This window comes from Dendrobates tinctorius, unplaced genomic scaffold, assembly GCF_039654945.1.
Source record: "Dendrobates tinctorius isolate UK_male_01 unplaced genomic scaffold, ASM3965494v1 ptg000138l, whole genome shotgun sequence".
NCBI lineage: Eukaryota > Metazoa > Chordata > Amphibia > Anura > Dendrobatidae > Dendrobates > Dendrobates tinctorius.
This window is the reverse complement of record NW_027361806.1, coordinates 28,138,782-28,159,033: the sequence shown is the minus strand read 5'-3', so window position 1 is coordinate 28,159,033 and position 20,252 is coordinate 28,138,782. Positions and strand designations below refer to the sequence as shown.

Genomic DNA, 20,252 nt, shown 5'->3' with positions numbered 1-20,252 from the left:
CTATTAGTGAACAACCACCTATTTAAAACAGAATTCGACCAATCATAGGACCAATCGACCAGGAGAAATTATTCCAGACACGTTATATATATGTAATTTAATTCTTTATTGTATTGGTGATTACATTAAAATATTAAAAAATGTGCACGTTTTTTGGACCACTTATGTGCGATCCATAAGGTAACAAAATTATACCCAATTATATATCTCTCTCATTATATTATACATATCCATATACCTTTATGTTAGTAAAAAAATTTTGGCAATAATAGAATAGTGCAAGTGCAAAAAAATCCCTGTGCGAAAATTACATGTTCCATCATATCATTGTAAAAAATGCTAAAGTGCATAATATCAAGTGCTAATAAATAAGGTGTAATTCAATAAATAATTTAAATCAAGCAAAAAATAAACAGCCAAAGTCTTTTTAAAAAAACTCACAATGTATTACCACAAAAAGTGCAATGTGCTTGTGCAAAAGAGCACATGTGTTAGCATATAAAGTGCAGGATTACCGCCATATTGATATATATAAGAGGATTAGGATTGACTATAATAAGTGGGTAATGTACCTTTAAGAACCGCTGAGTCCTTGTACCGCGCACCCCGACGCGCGTTTCGGATTGCTATCCTTCATCATCATCATCATCATCATCATGATGAAGGATAGCAATCCGAAACGCACGTCGGGGTGCGCGGTACAAGGACTCAGCGGTTCTTAAAGGTACATTACCCACTTATTATAGTCAATCCTAATCCTCTTATATATATCAATATGGCGGTAATCCTGCACTTTATATGCTAACACATGTGCTCTTTTGCACAAGCACATTGCACTTTTTGTGGTAATACATTGTGAGTTTTTTTAAAAAGACTTTGGCTGTTTATTTTTTGCTTGATTTAAATTATTTATTGAATTACACCTTATTTATTAGCACTTGATATTATGCACTTTAGCATTTTTTACAATGATATGATGGAACATGTAATTTTCGCACAGGGATTTTTTTGCACTTGCACTATTCTATTATTGCCAACATTTTTTTACTAACATAAAGGTATATGGATATGTATAATATAATGAGAGAGTAATATATAATTGGGTATAATTTTGTTATCTTATGGATCGCACATAAGTGGTCCAAAAAAGTGCACATTTTTTAATATTTTAATGTAATCACCAATACAATAAAGAATTAAATTACATATATATATACCGTGTCTGTAATAATTTCTCCTGGTCGATTGGTCCTATGATTGGTCAAATTCTGATCAGTACTCCATGCAGAAGAACATCAAGATCATCAAAAGTGTGAGTGTTGCAGCTGAGCGTTGGTTCAGGGCTGTCACATGCAACAGATGAAGGACTTCCTAACGCTTTGCTTGTTTTTGTTTTTAAGTTGACCGGATTTAGAAGTCTCCCATCCGAGGTGCCTCTGGTTTCAGCTAATGTTAAGGTGTTCGGGCAAGAAGTCTTCTACAATGATGCCACCAAGGAAACCATCCAAAGCGTTTTCAGAGTACGATTGTTTCTGATCTTACAAAAGATTCATAAAACATTCGCCATATTTCAGGAGTGATTTTTATTATTTATCCTCAATGTTTCTAGATACTGACAGAGCCCACTTCCCGTCATCCCGTGATTAAGAGAATGATCCAGAAGCTTCTCAATGGACTTGTAGCACAATTGGCCCATCCCATTCTGCTGGCTGAAGTTAGACACATCGTACCCACTTCCATGGGTCTTCCTCTGGAGCTGAGTGTATACTCTGCTGCTGTCGGCAACGCTGCTGTTAACCGTAAGAGAATTGACATTTTTACGAATAATCAGTCCTCAGATCCAGCTACTAAGGGCCATCAAGTCTGGTTGGACAACTGGTGACTCAATGAATAGTGTTTCTCCAGAGTCTCTTTGAGTTTTCACTTGTACGGTTAAATATTTTTTATCTCGGTGCTGGTCGTTGTTGTCTTCTTTTTCCTTGTTTTGCTTCATGTAAAATTAGATTTTCTGGAATCTCGGGTAAAGTCTAGTTTTGGTCACTTGAGCATCATATGGATGATTAGGCATGATATGGTCAAGAACACAAATATTCATATTCCTAACCATCCATGGTATTCTTAAAAGTTTTCTAGACAAGCCAAAGTGTATTCCTTGTGTAAGTCGGCAGCTCTTGGTCTTGTTTTCTTCTGGGGAACTTCTGACCGGTTTCCAATAAACTCCTGAACTCCAAGGTGCCCCCGTCTGGGAATTCCCAGGCTGCACAATGGTGGATTCTGTCATAGGGTTTATTTGGTGTTCTATATTTCTCCTATGGCCATCAGTAGTTTTGCCATACAACTTCATTGGATCCTGAAACAATATTGCATTATATGTTTCAGTTGACATGAAAGCAAATCCATCCCCATCCAGTGACCTGAGCGTGGCTCAACTTTTGCAATCCAATATCCAACTCCGGGCTGATGTAACCCCCAGGTTAGTATGCACAGATATTATAATTACATTTTTCTAAGGTTTTACAGGTTTGATGGAAATTTCTAGAACTATACACATTGGTATCCATAATTAATATATGCAAATTGCACGTTGTATCTCGACACAACTGATCCTTGTCTGGTATTTCCAGCATTTCATTGCTCACAGTGGCAAGCATGGGAGTGAACACACCGCTCGTACAATCCGGAATTGAATTCCAGGCAAAGATCCAGGCCGTCACTCCACTGAAGAGCTCCATAAGGTTCAATCCTAAAGATCAGAACATCAAGATCGAAACTCAACCAATCCAGCAAGAAAATGACCTGGTGACTGTAAGGTAATGTCCAGAGGGTGCGTTATGGAATTAGTAAAGGTTCTCATTGCTGAGGACAGCGACTGACGGTGACCTAACTGAGTACAATGTAACCAAGAAGGTGGCAGGAAATTAATCAAATGAATTAGTGGAGGAGATGTTCAATCTGGTGTCCTCCAAACAAGACACGTGCAGAGATCAGCTGCATTCTGCAGGCAAACCCACCAGCAAGTGTGTAACTTCTCCACAGCAACTCCGCAGGGGAAATGAGGTACTACAGAGTACTCACTAAAATCGACAGTCCAAAAAATGCCTGGATGTGCCAGGTCCTTCAGGGCAAAGATGCTCTTAGTTATCCCATAAACTCCCTAAAAGTTTTGTATTTACTAATCCATATTTGTTAGAAGTCCATGATATACAGATTACAAAGTAGCAATCACCTGTAAGTAAGGGATCCATGTACCCATGGCGCTCACACAGGGAGCAGGGTGTCCATTCACAGCAATGTGAGAATTCAGGACCCTCCTAAGATGGGGACCCGGAGCGGTAATCCTCTCATTTCTCTCAGGATTCAGAGTTTTCTACACTGCACAACCATTGATGTGTAACTGGTACTAGCGACATCTAGTATACGAGTAAGAGAAACAGACATAAAGTAATAGTTTCTTCATTCCATCCCCAGGACTCAGGTGTTTGCTGTGTCCAGAAATGTGGGCGAGTTGGAAGCAGCGAAGAAGACACCGATTGTCCCTAAAGGAGCCGAACCCAACATTCTGCAGAAACATTTAGAAAAGTCTGAAAAGACTTCAGCAGAAGGCGCCAGCATGATGGTAAATGTGCAAGCGCGCCATTAGGAAAGGAAATGATGACTTAATCTATGGGCCAGAAATTGAGAAGGACGAGGAACCGTTACTGCAGAAGAAAAAAATAATTTGGCCAAATGTTCAATGAAAAAATTACCTTTTGGGTTTTTTATATGAAACCAAACATCCAAAAATGGTGATTAAAGATATTCTCTACAAATATGTGTTTTGTGTCTTTTCAGGAGGGATCTTCAGAAATCACTGCCAAGAAGTACGCTTACCCCGGAGAGACCAGACAGCACCAGTACACGCCAGCTAGCATGTTCCACCTCTGCATTAAAATTCCTAAAATCAGCATCCATATCTGTACCCAGCAAAGGCTCGTAGCGCCGCAGGACGCAAACATACCAGGTTTTACCAAATCGTGAGAGACCATGAAGCTAAACTCTCGGTGAAGCCAGGTACGATTCCCATCTTGCCCCCAAGTGTTTTTCTAACTTTTCTGCTCTCTGATCTGTAGCTTCCAGGTGGAGTAACCTCCACCCGTTCTCCTCTTGCAGCTCAGAAGGACTTAGCTATCGAAAAGCTTCTGCTGGAAATTACTACCTGTTGGAGGTGCTTTCCCGTCCTGAATATTTCCTATATAATCAATAACTCAAGTTTGGGAGAATGACACAAATATTTAATGACAAGTAAAATAAGATGGCAATAAAACAATTCAAACAATAATGTAACAATAAAACCTTTCTTCAATGTCCTAGAATTAGATAAATACCAATACAAATATCTATGTAATACAAGTATACTTAGCAGTGGTTCTTCCTGGTAATAGTAATGAGAGAGAGATTGCCTTGATTCTTCCTCCATTTATACCCAGATTTCACATTCACACCCACATACAACCCATGACTCCACCCTTCCTTCCGGTATCTTCTGTGGCAAATGTCCAATCATCTTCCAGTATGAATCTTGTCATTGGCTGCAGTAATCATCATTTTCCTGTAGATGGCGTCCTTGGATTTAGGATAAAGTCCTGGTGTCAAAAGGCCTGAGGGCATTCAGTTTAGGCCAAGATTAGATGTCCATCTGAAGAACAATAGTTTATTATCCAAACACCATAGACATTGTGAATCAATATACATCTCCATAGGCCGGAGACATGATGCCTATCTCAGGACCACTGGTTCATAATGGAAACCAACAGGAGCTGTGTGCGTATGTAGATCACAAACAGGATAGAGGCTATTCAATCAAGACCTCCACAGTTTACACCTGTATCTTCTATTATGTTGGAAGGCCAGTGTTCATTTCGTATGCAGATGTACCTTTATCTTATGTCTAAAACAAAGGACATCACATGAAAGCACACAGACCTTCTCAGGTATAGTTTTGCATCTGGTTTATCTCATGGATAGAGTCCTGGATTTATTCAGCTCTCATAAATTCGATATAGAGTTCAGTGATTCCTATGATACATAGATTGTCTATGTCATCTTCCAACATACCCCCCTTTGTGTCTAAATGACACACAACTGTTAGGAGGCCACAAATCCAGAATCCTCTTCACCACTGTAGTTGATTTTTCTTAGGGCAAGGAGTCTTGATACACTCACTCATTAGCTGCCAACATTCACTCCAAAGAAGAAAAAAAATAACGTTGCTATAGCTTGATTTCTATTAGGACATTGAAGGAGGCATGTAAAAAAAATACACATTAAATTATACATATAATCATTACATCACACAAAAATCATATAGAAAACAAACAATTTCATAATTTGTGATAGGATTTCAATTTCTTACTATGAATTATCTATAGGTTTCGTTTTGGAATCAACCAACCTTTTTTACTGTGCCCTCTTCTGTCACAGTTCTCACATATTACAATTTCCTTTAATTCAACGGGAATTTGTACATCTGTGTCACATGATGCAATTTTGACATTGGCTTGTCCTTTCACAGTTAAACTCTGAATCTTCCTCTATAGGTAACGGGTAACACAGCACATATAGACTTGTATAAGGATTAAAATTACAGAAACAATAAGCAATATAGCAATCGGGTGGATTAAATAATTCAGTATGCCATTTGCCGCATTTGAATGACCAAATGTTACCTCCCACCAATATCCCTTAGCATTATTTTCTAAAAGATGGGTAACTTCCTTTAGTTCATTTTGGTCATGATGTAATAGAATTGTGGCATTTGCCTTTTCTTGATTAAGCTTCATCAATAAATACTCATCCCTATTAAATTTTACCAACCATTCTCCAAGTTCTTTCCCCATTCCTAGGTTTAAGGCTTGTAAATTAACTGGAGTGTGGTATTTCAGATCAATTGACAGATTAGCAATAGTAGGAAATACATAATCCCAGTTAGTTGTCTTAATTTTTGTAACTCCACTAAGAGTGCACCATGCTCCCCTAGCTACAGATGTCATTACATAACAATGCTGTGTTGTTATAGATACATTGGTGGTACTTAGGAGAAAGAAACAAGCTCTTTGATGCCCTAGATAGAAGATTGGTGCTTTGTTGTTTGAGATTGATTCCCCATCTAGAATACAAGTGGATGAATTATTCCAGGATTTGTCTTCAACTAACCTAAACTGTCCTGGCGTACATAGAACATGATGATTCCTTTGTATGCAAAGAGAAATGTCAACCTGTTTCCACTTTCCATTTCTCCTAATTACCTGAGGATGTTCTAATCTAGGGTGTAGTAATGTAGAATCTCCAGTTAAAATACCTATCGAATTAACTTTATGCATGAGCTCTAAAGGTGAATTAGTATATGGAATAAATGAAGAGGCATAGCATTTCTCAAAGTCATAGTTGTTGCACCCAACCCATGCGTTCACCCACCATTTTGAATGTGTACAGCTCATGAGTTCAGGTAACACTGTAGTGGCTTGAGACAACCATTCAAATGGCCATTGTCCATCATAAATAGATTGTACTGCTAGCTTAATGTTAGTTGATAATTCCATTTGTCCTTGTGTACAGACTAGAGCCCAAGACATATTCCTGCCTCTTGCCAGCGTATCTTCCATTAATTCTTTAAAATGTTGGATGAAATCTTTTGCTACTCCGATATAAGTGTTTACAGGATCCTGTTGCAAATTGTTAATTACATCATTGATTTTCCTTTGTACTTCAAAACCTTTCTTGCTATTTGTTCCTATGTCTATAAGTTTTGCCCTTAAACTACTGATATCAGCTTCATTAATGACACCCATACCTGTTCCTAATCGTCCCAACAGCATGCTGAAAGTATCCCTTCGCCCTCTGTCATTCTTTGAATTAAATAGTTTGTTATTGTGTTTTATCTGATCCCCTGAATTTTTATTAGTAAACCATCTGTATAGGGCATGTACATGATTTAATGTATAACCTGCACAAATTGGGTAGTAGGTTTTTATCAACCATAAGGAGATATTAACTCTCCAAGTAACAAACGCATATTGAACGTCACTTGCAATTGTTTGAGTAGAATCTAGGTTGACCTGTAAAGGGTGTCCCTCTTCTAGATACATTGTCTGCTGATTGCTGTCAGATTCATTGGTGACACATGGTTTTATGTAATCTGGAGCGGCATCAATAATGTGCATCTCACCTATCTCTATTTCTGGTGCTCCAAATGCCCAATAACCAACCATTTCTCTATAGGACGCATATGGTTTGGACATTGAACCAATTATGAAATTTGGCCCTTGCTGAACTGACATTTCCACCTCTGTAGCATCTCCAATGTATGCTTCACGATATGTGAGGGTAATCCTTTTTGGCCTGAACATTGGGTGTATATTATTATGCCAATATATACCACATACAAACAAATATTCTCCTTCTTTTAAGTTGTCACTAAAAAAACCATAATCTATCCCCTTTTCCTCATTTTTGTTGGGTAACTTAGACTCTTCCCCCAACCAGTACCCAGTTTCATTTACATATACTGTAGCGCTCATGAATGGCTGTAGTGATTTTGGATCTATATTTTGTACTCCTTCCATATACGTTAACCTCTGGGTACTAGAGCTATGATTGACTCTCCCAAACGAAAAGACCACACTATACTGGTTGCTGGGACCCTGATAATATCTCCCAGTTATTTTTTTACCCTCTGGTATCAGTCTCCCTGTCCTACTTTTAACATCATTATCTTTATAGTCGCTATTTGCATCAATGGTTATGTCTGGGTGTGTAAATAACACGTTTCCATATTTCTTGTTAGGTAATATACCCTTATCGATATCTCCAGAGTGTTCAATGTGAGTTGATTCCATAGAATTGATGATTCCAATTGCGAACAAAATTGCTGCAATTCTCATATCCAGAATCCAGAAATTTCCATCTTTTACTTCACGCTTTATTTAGGATCCTGGGAAATAAGAACAAGAGCGACATCAAATTCTTATCAGTTATATCCGTTTACACTGATCTGCATGAACCCACTTTTCTATATCCCTCTTTTTCATGCATTTGACACTTTTCTTGTCTATTCGTTTAACTTTTACCACTCAAGATGTCTGTACGATGGCCCCCTACCGTACCCTGAATACGGGGTCTCCCGCCCTTGTCCCTGCTAAGCTGACTCACTAGGGACAACACTGGGGCCTGACATCCCTATTGTTTTACATAAGGATTTGTTGGAGGTGGGGTCTTTAATTCCTCTGGCTTTTCTGCCATTGCTTTTCCAATCTTCCTCAGCTCTTCCAGAAGTGGACCATATAACGTAACTTCAGGAAGACTATGCTCTCCATTACTTGCATTTGGCTCTGGCTTTTGATTTTGCTTCCTATTACTAAAAGGTCTATAATTGATAATTCTTTTACTACTTTTGCACTCTTTCATAGTGTGACCTGTGTATCCACATCTATAACATTTCCCAATAAACCTTGCTTTGCCTTCATTTTGGACTATCTCTGAGATTCTCTTTTGGGGCTTAGTGTCATGACTTGTGTCCTGAATCCAATCCTTTAATATATTTACAAAGGCTTGGTATGAATTTGCATTCCTCAAGGCAACCTTTGTTGGATAGTCAACAAAAGTGCATTTGTTAGCCATTGAATATAGAAAACTGTTATCATCAGGAGACATGTCAGGGCAGTTATAGGTAGAACGATATAATGTCAAATATTCACTGCAGAAAATAATTAGATAATCTCCTCTATTAAGTTTTGCATTCTCCAAGGCATTAGCACCTCTCGGATCTCGTCCTCCCATGACTCTCTTTAATTCCTCCATTCTGTCACTAGCATTTCCCCAATTGCATTCAAGATCTGCAGACAATCCTTTGTGATATCCCACAGGGGGCTGCAACTTTCCACAGAGTTGGGATGGGAGCCATACCCGAAGTAATGCACACGCAGCCCTATTACCTAGATTGTATCGTGTCACTACCGCCTCTAACCTATTGGAGAGACTAATGGCTGATGCGCTTGTGTCAAATTTCCCTAATATCTGGCACAGGTTTGTTTCCTCTTGTATGGTGAGTGTTGTGCAATGTACTTGATTGCTGCTATTTAACAGCGAATTCTCCCTCATTTGTCTCAATCTACCTGACTCAGGAGTGAAGAGAGAGGAGCTCTGATTAGGTTACCTTCAGGGCTATCAGCAGTGCACACAGGCTGCTCCTCCCCCTTTTCCAGCCTCTTTCCTCCTGGTCATTAGATTTGCACATTAGATTACAGCAATGATTATTCACTTTAGTACTTTCCTGTGATTTCAAAGACATACTATCATTTTCTTTTAGTTCCAGCTTAACATTAGCATCATGCAACTGATTTCTAAGTATTGTCATAACATCATTATACTTTGCTTCTTTTTCTTCTAGCAAAGCAATTCGCTGTTCCCTAAGCTTACATCTTTCCTTATACTCCTCGAGCTTATCTTCTAACTCACAATTTTGGTAAATCATATTGTCTACTTCATCCCTTAGATTTTCACATTCACAACTATGATCTTCAGCACTAGCAATAGCCATACTGACTTCCTGTTCAATTCTGTCCACATCACCTCTTAATTGAGCTTTCTCTGAATACCAATGCAATTCCTTTTGTTCGGCAATTCCTTTCATTTTCAACAACATACACAAAACATTTGCTAACTTCTCTTTCTTTGCTTTCTTTTTTGAAAATGTACTTTTGTTCTCACTTTGCCCTTCACATTGCTTCATTAGGTCATTAAATTGAGGTGTCAATGCATCATCTTCACAACTATTGTACTGAGCAGAGGCATACTTCTTAATAAATTTACTGACTATTTCCATGTTAATTATTTCCAACTATTTCACAGAAGACAAACAAAAATAAACAGATCAACTTTCAAACAGAAATTAACAAAACACAATACAGAAACCAGTGAATATCACTTCACTAAAACAGGGACTCAGATTGAATACAATCTTCCCTCAGGCAGTCACAATCCAACACTAGAGCCTTGTGACTTTACCTATATCTGACTGATAGTATCTCATGCACTTGATCAAATACAGATCCAAGATCCAGGCCAAGAGTGATCTCCTATTGAAGCATAAGGCTACTTCCCCTTAACATGAGATTAACTCACTTTCTTCTCAGAGATGTCTGGTTTTATCCTTTAGATCTTATGAGAAACTCAATCAACAGGGTGCTAGCTACCCTAACTTTACCGGCACAAATTCAACAACACTTAAACAAACAAACTCATACCAATAGGCCTAAACTTAACAGAAAGACATTAATAAACATAAAATATAATGCATGTATAAAATCTAATTAAAGGAATGTTTGCTTACCAATTAAGCGCGTCCGCTTACTGATGAAAAATATCACAGAACTTCCGGTCAATATCTCAGGCGTTCCAGTTTGCACGAACCAGCGTGTCACTTGTTCACCGATAAGATCCTTGGGTCTGTTTCCTTGAAGAAGGGATTTCTTGTCTGGTCTTAAATTGGATTTTCTCCGGCACTTGGATGAAGCAGTTGGGAACTTTGGTTCTGCGTAGAATGTTGTTTTTCCACGATCCGCTGGGGAGTCAAATGTTGGAGGTGCTTTCCCATCCTGAATATTTCCTATATAATCAATAACTCAAGTTTGGGAGAATGACACAAATATTTAATGACAAGTAAAATAAGATGGCAATAAAACAATTCAAACAATAATGTAACAATAAAACCTTTCTTCAATGTCCTAGAATTAGATAAATACCAATACAAATATCTATGTAATACAAGTATACTTAGCAGTGGTTCTTCCTGGTAATAGTAATAAGAGAGAGTGATTGCCTTGATTCTTCCTCCATTTATACCCAGATTTCACATTCACACCCACATACAACCCATGACTCCACCCTTCCTTCCGGTGTTATGATTGAGTCACCGGAGGTGGACAAAAAATGCAAGCTTAGTCCAGAACACAGGAGAGGTTGGAAACTACCGGATTGCAGCCCCTGAACTTAACAACAACAACTAGAAGTAGCCGTGGAGCGTGCCTACGATGATCCTAGACGCCTCGTCACAGCCGGAGAACTACATAGCCTAAAGAAGGAAAAAGGAAGACTAAACTGCCCCAGAGCAGAACCCCAAAGCAATAGACAGCCCCCAACATGTATTGACGGTGAAACCAGATGAAAACACATACAAAGGCAGAAAAGACAGATGGAGCAAACAATGGGGCCCAAATAACTAGATAGGACAGGAAAGTAAAGGAGCTAGCTACAATCCGGATAAATCCCTGAACAAATAACCAACGCTTCTGATAACAAAATGACCCTGAAGTCTCTAGACTTCAAAACTCTATATCAGCACTCCAATGTATTCTGAGGACAGAGCAAAAATAGGTTCAACTGATCAGAGAAAACAAATGGAAGTTCAGCATAGCCCAAAGGGCTGGCTGAACACAAAACCAAGACAATCAGACAGAATCTCATAGAACAAAAGCAGAAATTGTATTCACTAAAAGGTTGAAACAAGAGCGCAATAGGGTCTTATCCGGGTAAAATTTACAAATACTAAAAGTATTATACTCACCTTCTCAAAGAGAAAGTAAAGCCTGTATAGTATGTCAGCCTGCTGCACGTCCAACGGTCCACAGCAGAACCGCACCACAGATAATACGGAATAAATTCTTGGACTTTAAGTGCGCTGTCAGACAAATTCCATAACCACACAAGGTTAAAAAAGTTAACCCTTTAATCCCTACGCGTTTCGAAGCATAACGCTTCTTCTTCAGGGGTTGACACCAGGGGTGTCAACCCCTGAAGAAGAAGCGTTATGCTTCGAAACGCGTAGGGATTAAAGGGTTAACTTTTTTAACCTTGTGTGGTTATGGAATTTGTCTGGCAGCGCACTTAAAGTCCAAGAATTTATTCCGTATTATCTATAGAACAAAAGCAGAGAAACTTATCTTTAGCAGCAGGGGAACTTGACAAGAGCCAGGCTTCTGAGCAAATGTATCACCAGCACAGGACAAGGGCGTCGGCTTCCTTATATCCACTCAGTGTCTCCAGAAATTCAATCAGCCTCCACCTGCTCACCTGGCAGGTCAGCTCCATTAGCTGCAACCCCTTCCTCCACCTCCAGAGGGAGTTCGCCTGACAAAGGTGAACCAGAGAATGTACTCATAACAGTACCTCCCCCTTGAGGAGGGGTCACCGAACCCTCATCCACGCCACCAGGCCGACCAGGATGGGCCCGATGAAAAGCACGAACCAATCTTTCGGCATGTACATCGGATGCAGAGACCCAAGAATTATCCTCCTGGCCATAACCCTTCCACTTAACCAAATACTGGAGTCCCCGTCTAACCAGACGAGAATCCAGTATCTTCTCTACCTCATATTCAGTATTACCTTCCACCAATACAGGGTCAGGAGGTGCCATCCCAGGAACCACTGGCTCAACAAACCTCTTCAACAGGGACTTATGAAACACGTTATGAATTTTAAATGTAGCAGGGAGAGCCAATCGAAAAGAGACCGGATTAAGAATCTCCAAAATCTTGTAGGGTCCAATAAATCTAGGTTTAAACTTAGGGGAAACCACCTTCATAGGGATATTCTTTGATGACAACCAAACCATATCACCCACCTTAAACCGGGGACCAATTGTCCTATGCCGGTTGGAAAACCGCTGGGCCTTTTCCTGGGAGAGAGACAATTTATCCACCACTTGGTCCCAAATCTGCTGCATTCTCTCCACCACAGTGTCAGCACCTGGGCAGGCAGAAGACTCCATCTGCCCCGAAGAGAATCGAGGATGAAACCCAAAGTTACAGAAAAAGGGTGACATCAAGGTGGCAGAGCTAGCTCTATTATTCAAAGCAAATTCGGCCAGCGGCAAAAATGAGACCCAATCATCCTGATCTGCAGAAATAAAACATCTCAAATAAGCCTCCAACGTCTGGTTTGTTCTCTCCGTCTGCCCATTAGTCTGAGGATGAAACGCAGAGGAGAAAGACAACTGAACTCCCAACTTGGAACAGAAGGTCCTCCAGAATCTAGAGACAAACTGAACCCCCCTGTCCGACACAATATTCTCAGGAATCCCATGCAAACGAACCACCTGTTGAAAAAACAGGGGCACCAACTCTGAAGAAGATGGCAACTTAGGGAGTGGTACAAGATGGACCATCTTAGAGAATCTATCACAAATCACCCAGATAACAGTCATTCTCTGAGAGACAGGCAGATCGGAGATAAAATCCATAGAAATATGGGTCCATGGCCTCCTAGGCACCGGCAAAGGCATCAATAGCCCACTAGAACGAGAACAAGGTTTAGATCGAGAGCAAGTCCCACAAGACTGCACAAAATTCCTGACATCACAAGACAAGGCGGGCCACCAAAAAGACTGACCCACCAAATCTCTAGTACCAAAAATACCTGGATGACCAGCCAATGCAGAGCAATGAACCTCAGACATCACTCTCTTCCTCCACTGGTCAGGAACATACAATTTTCCACTGGGACAACGCTCAGGTTTATCCACCTGAAAGTCCTCCAAAGCACGCCTCAAATCTGGTGAGATGGCAGAAAGAACTACCCCCTCACCTAAGATGGTAACAGGCTTGTTCGCAACAGGAGAATCAGCAAAGAAACTCCTAGAGAGGGCATCTGCCTTAACATTCTTAGTGCCGGGAAGAAAAGAGACCACAAAATTAAAACCTGTAAAAAACAAGGCCCCCCTAGCCTGTCTAGGGTTCAAGCGTTTGGCCGACTCAAGATAAATCAGGTTCTTGTGGTCAGTGAGGACCACGACCTGATGTCTAGCACCCTCCAACCAATGTCTCCACTCCTCAAATGCCCACTTCATCGCCAAAAGTTCCCGGTTCCCCACATCATAGTTGCGTTCAGATGGGGAGAACTTTCGAGAAAAGAAGGCACAAGGATTCATCTTAGATGTCACAGGATCTTTCTGAGACAAAACAGCTCCTGCACCAGTCTCTGAAGCATCCACCTCAACCTGAAACGGAAGCGAGACATCAGGTTGCCGCAAAACTGGAGCAGAAGTGAACCTCCGCTTCAGCTCCTGAAAAGAAGAGACAGCCTCTGGAGACCAGTTCAGCACGTCAGCACCCTTCTTAGTCAAATCAGTCAAAGGTTTGGCAATACGAGAAAAATTAGCTATAAATTTTCGATAAAAATTAGCAAAACCCAAAAACTTCTGAAGGGCCTTCAAAGAAGTGGGTTGGACCCAATCATAAATGGCCTGTACCTTGGCTGGGTCCATTTCAATAGTCGACGGAGACAAAATAAATCCCAAAAATGAAATCTTCTGTACCCCAAAAAGACACTTCGATCCCTTAACATACAGGGAATTTTCTCTCAAAATCCCAAACACAGTCCGAACATGCTCCACATGAGAGTCCCAATCCCTGGAAAAGATCAAAATATCATCCAAATAGATAATCAAGAACTTATCCACAAAGTCCCGGAAAATATCATTCATGAAGCACTGGAAGACAGAAGGGGCATTAGTGAGCCCAAAAGGCATCACTAGGTACTCAAAATGTCCCTCAGGAGTATTAAACGCCGTCTTCCATTCATCACCATGCTTAATACGGATAAGATTATACGCCCCCCTGAGGTCAAGCTTAGTAAACCAGCAAGCACCCCTAACTCTGGCGAATAGATCGGAAATCAGGGGTAACGGATACTGATACTTAGCAGTAATCTTGTTGAGGGAGCGATATACAAGGCCTTAAATGACCCATCTTTCTTGGCCACGAAAAAAAACCCAGCACCCAAGGGTGAAGAGGATGGTCTAATATGACCCTTCTCCAGCGACTCCTTAATATAGGATCGCATAGCCTCATGTTCGGGTACAGATAAATTGAAAAGTCGGCCCTTGGGAAATTTACACCCAGGGCTCAGCTCAATTGCACAGTCATAACTCCTATGAGGAGGCAAGGATGCCGACTTATCCTCACTAAATACATCATAAAAATCCGCCAAATAGTCAGGAACATCCTGCGACTGGGGAGAGGTGGAGAAAACAGGAGCATCACTAAGAGCACACCGGCAACCCCAACTCACCACAGACACAGATTTCCAATCCAACACTGGATTATGGATCCGCAAACCAGGGGAACCCCAGAACAATGGCATCATGCAAACCATGCAACACCAAAAATCTACAATTTTCCTGATGGTCTGGGTCGACCCGCATCGCCACCTGGGTCCAAAACTGAGGTTTATTCTTCGCCAGTGGAGTAGCATCAATACCCCTTAAGGGAATAGGCGTCCGCAGGGGTGTCATAGGAAAACCACAACGTTTAGCAAAATCTAAGTCCATCAGATTCAGAGCGGCACCAGAATCCACAAAAGCCTTCGCAGAAAATGTAGACAGGGAGCAAATTAGAGTAACTACCAGAAGAAACTTAGGTTGCACACCACCTACAGCAAATGTGTGTGCAAAACGTTTTTCTCATTTAGGGCAGACAGAAATAACATGAGAGGCGTCTCCACAGAAAAAACACAGCTTATTACGCCTCCTAAACTCCTGACGTTGCGCCCTAGACAAAACTCCATCACATTGCATAGGTTCAGACATCTGTTCAACAGGTGGCAGCCTTTCTCGTGTAATTTTACGTTCGCTTAAACGCCGATCAATCTGAATGGCCAATGACATAGAATCGTCAAGACCAGAGGGAACAGGAAATCCCACCATAGTATCTTTTACGGTCTCTGACAAACCCTTCCGAAAGAGAGCTGCCAAGGCACCATCATTCCAAGTAGTAAGGACCGCCCACTTTCGGAATTTTTGACAGTACAACTCTGCAGAATCTTGACCCTGGCTCAATGCCAACAGGGTCTTTTCAGCTTGATCAATTGCATTAGGTTCATCATATAACAACCCCAAGGCCTGAAAAATGCAACAACATTAGTCAGTCTGGGATCATCAGGTGTCAAAGAAAACGCCCAATCTTGTGGATCGCCACGCAGCAAGGAGATAACAATTTTAACCTGCTGCGCAGAGCTCCCTGATGAGTTAGGCTTTAAAGCAAGAAATAATTCACAATTTTTCTTAAAATTCAAAAATTTAGGCCGATCCCCAAAAAACACATCAGGGGTGGGAATTTTTGGTTCAGGAGCATGTGAATGGGCAAGATAAGCGGAAATTCCCCATACTTCAGCAGTGAGCTGCTCCACCCGTTCAGACAATTGTTTAATCTCCATCAAGAAAAAACAAAATTCCTCCTACGGCCTCAGAGAAAAAGAGGAAAGAATATACAACACAAAAAAAAAAAAAAAAAATTCTGACACTTTTTTTTTTTTTTTTAAACAATTCCTTCCTGCTATTGAGTACCCTAGAATCTGCGGTATGGCTGGTGATTCTGTTATGATTGAGTCACCGGAGGACAAAAAATGCAAGCTTAGTCCAGAACACAGGAGAGGTTGGAAACTACCGGATTGCAGCCCCTGAACTTAACAACAACAACTAGAAGTAGTCGTGGAGCGTGCCTACGATGATCCTAGACGCCTCGTCACAGCCGGAGAACTACATAGCCTAAAGAAGGAAAAAGGAAGACTAAACTGCCCCAGAGCAGAACCCCAAAACAATAGACAGCCCCCAACATGTATTGACGGTGAAGCCAGATGAAAACACATACAAAGGCAGAAAAGACAGATTGAGCAAACGATGGGGCCCAAATAACTAGATAGGACAGGAAAGTAAAGGAGCTAGCTACAATCCGGATAAATCCCTGAACAAATAACCAACGCTTCTGATAACAAAATGACCCTGAAGTCTCTAGACTTCAAAACTCTATATCAGCACTCCAATGTATTCTGAGGACAGAGCAAAAATAGGTTCAACTGATCAGAGAAAACAAATGGAAGTTCAGCATAGCCCAAAGGGCTGAATGAACACAAAACCAAGACAATCAGACAGAAACTCATAGAACAAAAGCAGAGAAACTTATCTTTAGCAGCAGGGGAACTTGACAACAGCCAGGCTTCTGAGCAAATGTATCACCAGCACAGGACAAGGGCGTCGGCTTCCTTATATCCACTCAGTGTCTCCAGAAATCCAATCAGCCTCCACCTGCTCACCTGGCAGGTCAGCTCCATTAGCTGCAACCCCTTCCTCCACCACCAGAGGGAGTTCACCTGACAAAGGTGAACCAGAAAATGTACTCATAACATTCCGGTATCTTCTGTGGCAAATGTCCAATCATCTTCCAGTATGAATCTTGTCATTGGCTGCAGTATTCATCATTTTCCTGTAGATGGCGTCCCTGGATTTAGGATAAAGTCCTGGTGTTAAAAGGCCTGAGGGCATTCAGTTTAGGCCAAGATTAGATGTCCATCTGAAGAACAATAGTTTATTATCCAAACACCATAGACATTGTGTATCAATATACATCTCCATAGGCCGGAGACATGATGCCTATCTCAGGACCACTGGTTCATAATGGAAACCAACAGGAGCTGTGTGCGTATGTAGATCACAAACAGGATAGAGGCTATTCAATCAAGACCTCCACAGTTTACACCTGTATCTTCTATTATGTTGGAAGGCCAGTGTTCATTTCATATGCAGATGTACCTTTATCTTATGTCTAAAACAAAGGACATCACAAGAAACCACACAGACATTCTCAGGTATAGTTTTGCATCTGGTTTATCTCATGGATAGAGTCCTGGATTTATTCAGCTCTCATAAATTCGATATAGAGTTCAGTGATTCCTATGATACATAGATTGTCCATGTCATCTTCCAACACTTCCGGACCTAAGGCTGCCTCCAAAATAATCGCTCTGGCTGACCTGGGAGAGAAAGGTGAACATCTTGAGGAATCTGAAGTCCATAAGAGGCTGAGGACCATCCTTGGCATTGATGAGACTTTGGTGAGTGACTTGGATTGAGAAGCGTGGACGTCTCTTTCCTTCTCCTTGGAAGTGGCATTAGATTTTCTGACCTTTTATGACTTGACGTTGCAGGCTGCAAACCAGACCTTGCGTGCACGCAAAGCCAGGAAACACGTACGTGAAGAAGACGATGAGGCAACGCACAAGCACGGGCATTCAACCAGCAACCAACACAAGCCACATGGACAAGGACATCGCTCATGGGAAGATGAGCCACAGAATGGCCATAAGCACAACACCAAGCACAGCAGTAGCAGCAGCGACAGCGATAGCAGCAGCGACAGCAGCAGCAGTCATAGCAGCAACAGAAAAGACGGCCATAATCACCGCCAGAGCAGCAGCAGCAAGAGGGACAGCCCCAGCAGCAGCAACAGTGACAGCTCCAGCAGCAGCTCAAGCCAACAACAAAAGGATAGGAAACACCAGCAACCGGCCCATCAGCAAGACAAACACAGACAGCAAAAATCCCGTCACTACGCAAATGAGGTACCATTCCCGTGATATCCAACTAACTAACAGAATGTTTCAATGAATTGTCCAGGATTAAAAAAAAAAGGATCTCTTCTCCAGAAACAGCGCCCCACCTGGCCATAGACCGAGTCTGGTATTGCAGGTCATCTACTATGAAATGAATATGACTAAACTGCAATACCAGCCACAGACAGCGGAGGCGCTGCTTCTGGAACAGAATGAGATCCAATTTATTGATCCTATTCATTACTTTTAAATGCAAAAAAGCCCCAAAGCTGTTTGACCCCTCCAGCTCATTTACACTGTGCTTGGTTCATTTTCCAGGATGATCGGGAAATCTTTGAACTACGATTTAAGAGACCAAATGAAGAGGTACGGGACTATTGCATCATGTTACGTATGATTTTCAATAAGTAAATACTATAGTCGTATTTTTTTTCTTTTTCATCGTGTCTGTACGTTTGTAGAATATTCCAGGCCAGGATGCCGCAATTCATCCACATGTCTATATATTGTCACAGTGTAACTAGGGGGCCCCGTATTCATTGCAAGCCTCCGTCCTGGAGCAAATGTCACCAATGTGATTGCGTATCATTCTCCTTTATCTCAGCGCGTCAGGACCATGTCCGGCCGTATCCGAGCCTCACAGTCCGGATCCAGCTCTAGTTCTAGCAGCAGCAGCAGTAGCAGCAGCGAATACGCAGGAAGACCCCAAGCAAGAGTAAGTACGATGGGAGTAGTGATCATACTTTGCCCTTTCACAATCTTGTTATTTTCTGTTGTTTTTTTTTTGCTGAAATCAAACATAAAACTTTAAAACTAAAAAGTTCTACATTGTTATCTTTCTTGTTACATTTTCTTCTTGCTTCTATCCCTATCCCTACCCCTAGCACCACTCATAACCCTATCCCTACCCCTAGCACCACTCATAACCCTATCCCTACCCCTAGCACCACTCATAACCCAATCCTACCCCTAGCACCACTCATAACCCAATCCTACCCCTAGCACCAATCATAACCCTATCCCTACCCCTAGCACCACTTATAACCCTATCCTTACCCCTAGCACCACTCATAACCCTATTCCTACCCCTAGCACCACTCATAACCCTATCCCTACCCCTAGCACCACTTATAACCCTATCCTTACCCCTAGCACCACTCATAACCCTATTCCTACCCCTAGCACCACTCATAACCCTATTCCTACCCCTAGCACCACTCATAACCCTATCCTTACCCCTAGCACCACTCATAACCCTATCCCTACCCCTAGCACCACTTATAACCCTATCCCTACCCCTAGCACCACTCATAACCAGAGTCCTAACTTAACCCTTGAGCAAACCTTAACCCTAGCCCCAGATAGGAATAGAAAAAGTATGTAAAACACTAAAGTTTTTTAGCCTAAAGTGTTATTTTGTTACAAGGAATCCCTTTTATAAACCTGGTACAACTTCCCCAGGACTTCTTAGGCTTCTGACACATTGGATGACTACGATCTCCGGTCTCCATCATGTTTGGTCGTGGTGGAAAGTTTTTGGTTTCTCACAAAGTGATGGAAGTTTGAGGAATAATTTCGGGAAGAGTAAAACCGACATCTAATCTCATTTCAGGGCAGATTCCTCGGTGAACACAAATCTCCCAGCCTGGTGGCCACGCTGCAGGCCGTCCGTGCCGACCATAAGAAGCAGGGCTACCAGCTGATTGTCTATGAAGACTATCACTCACCCAGGCCTAAGATTCAGGCCTATGTGGTGGACATTACTGGAGAGAGCCGCTGGAGAACGTGCATCAACGCTCAGGTGGAGAGCCAACACGAAGCCCAGGTAAGAA

At 41.5% G+C, this 20,252-nt stretch overlaps 2 protein-coding genes across 2 annotated transcripts in view; one reads left to right on the top strand and one right to left on the bottom strand.

The window, feature by feature from the left end:
- Positions 1-20,252, top strand: part of LOC141048876 (vitellogenin-A2-like) — a 47,791-nt gene that overhangs the window by 23,257 nt on the left and 4,282 nt on the right. The window contains 14 exon segments of the mRNA XM_073544965.1: positions 1,235-1,312; positions 1,401-1,520; positions 1,610-1,799; positions 2,380-2,473; positions 2,625-2,810; positions 3,469-3,616; positions 3,832-3,961; positions 3,964-4,050; positions 4,150-4,259; positions 17,749-17,922; positions 18,016-18,429; positions 18,739-18,786; positions 19,025-19,135; positions 20,033-20,245. Coding sequence (XP_073401066.1) covers positions 1,235-1,312; positions 1,401-1,520; positions 1,610-1,799; positions 2,380-2,473; positions 2,625-2,810; positions 3,469-3,616; positions 3,832-3,961; positions 3,964-4,050; positions 4,150-4,259; positions 17,749-17,922; positions 18,016-18,429; positions 18,739-18,786; positions 19,025-19,135; positions 20,033-20,245 — 2,103 coding nt within the window.
- Positions 5,726-10,041, bottom strand: LOC141048839 (posterior protein-like). The gene has a single exon (XM_073544911.1). It carries the CDS (start codon positions 9,133-9,135, stop codon positions 8,215-8,217), a length of 921 nt encoding a protein of 306 aa, XP_073401012.1. The 5' UTR covers positions 9,136-10,041; the 3' UTR covers positions 5,726-8,214.

Coding starts and splice junctions, on each gene's coding strand:
- LOC141048839 (XM_073544911.1), bottom strand. CDS start 9,135: ATGAGGGAGAATTCGCTGTTAAATAGCAGCAATCAAGTACATTGCACA.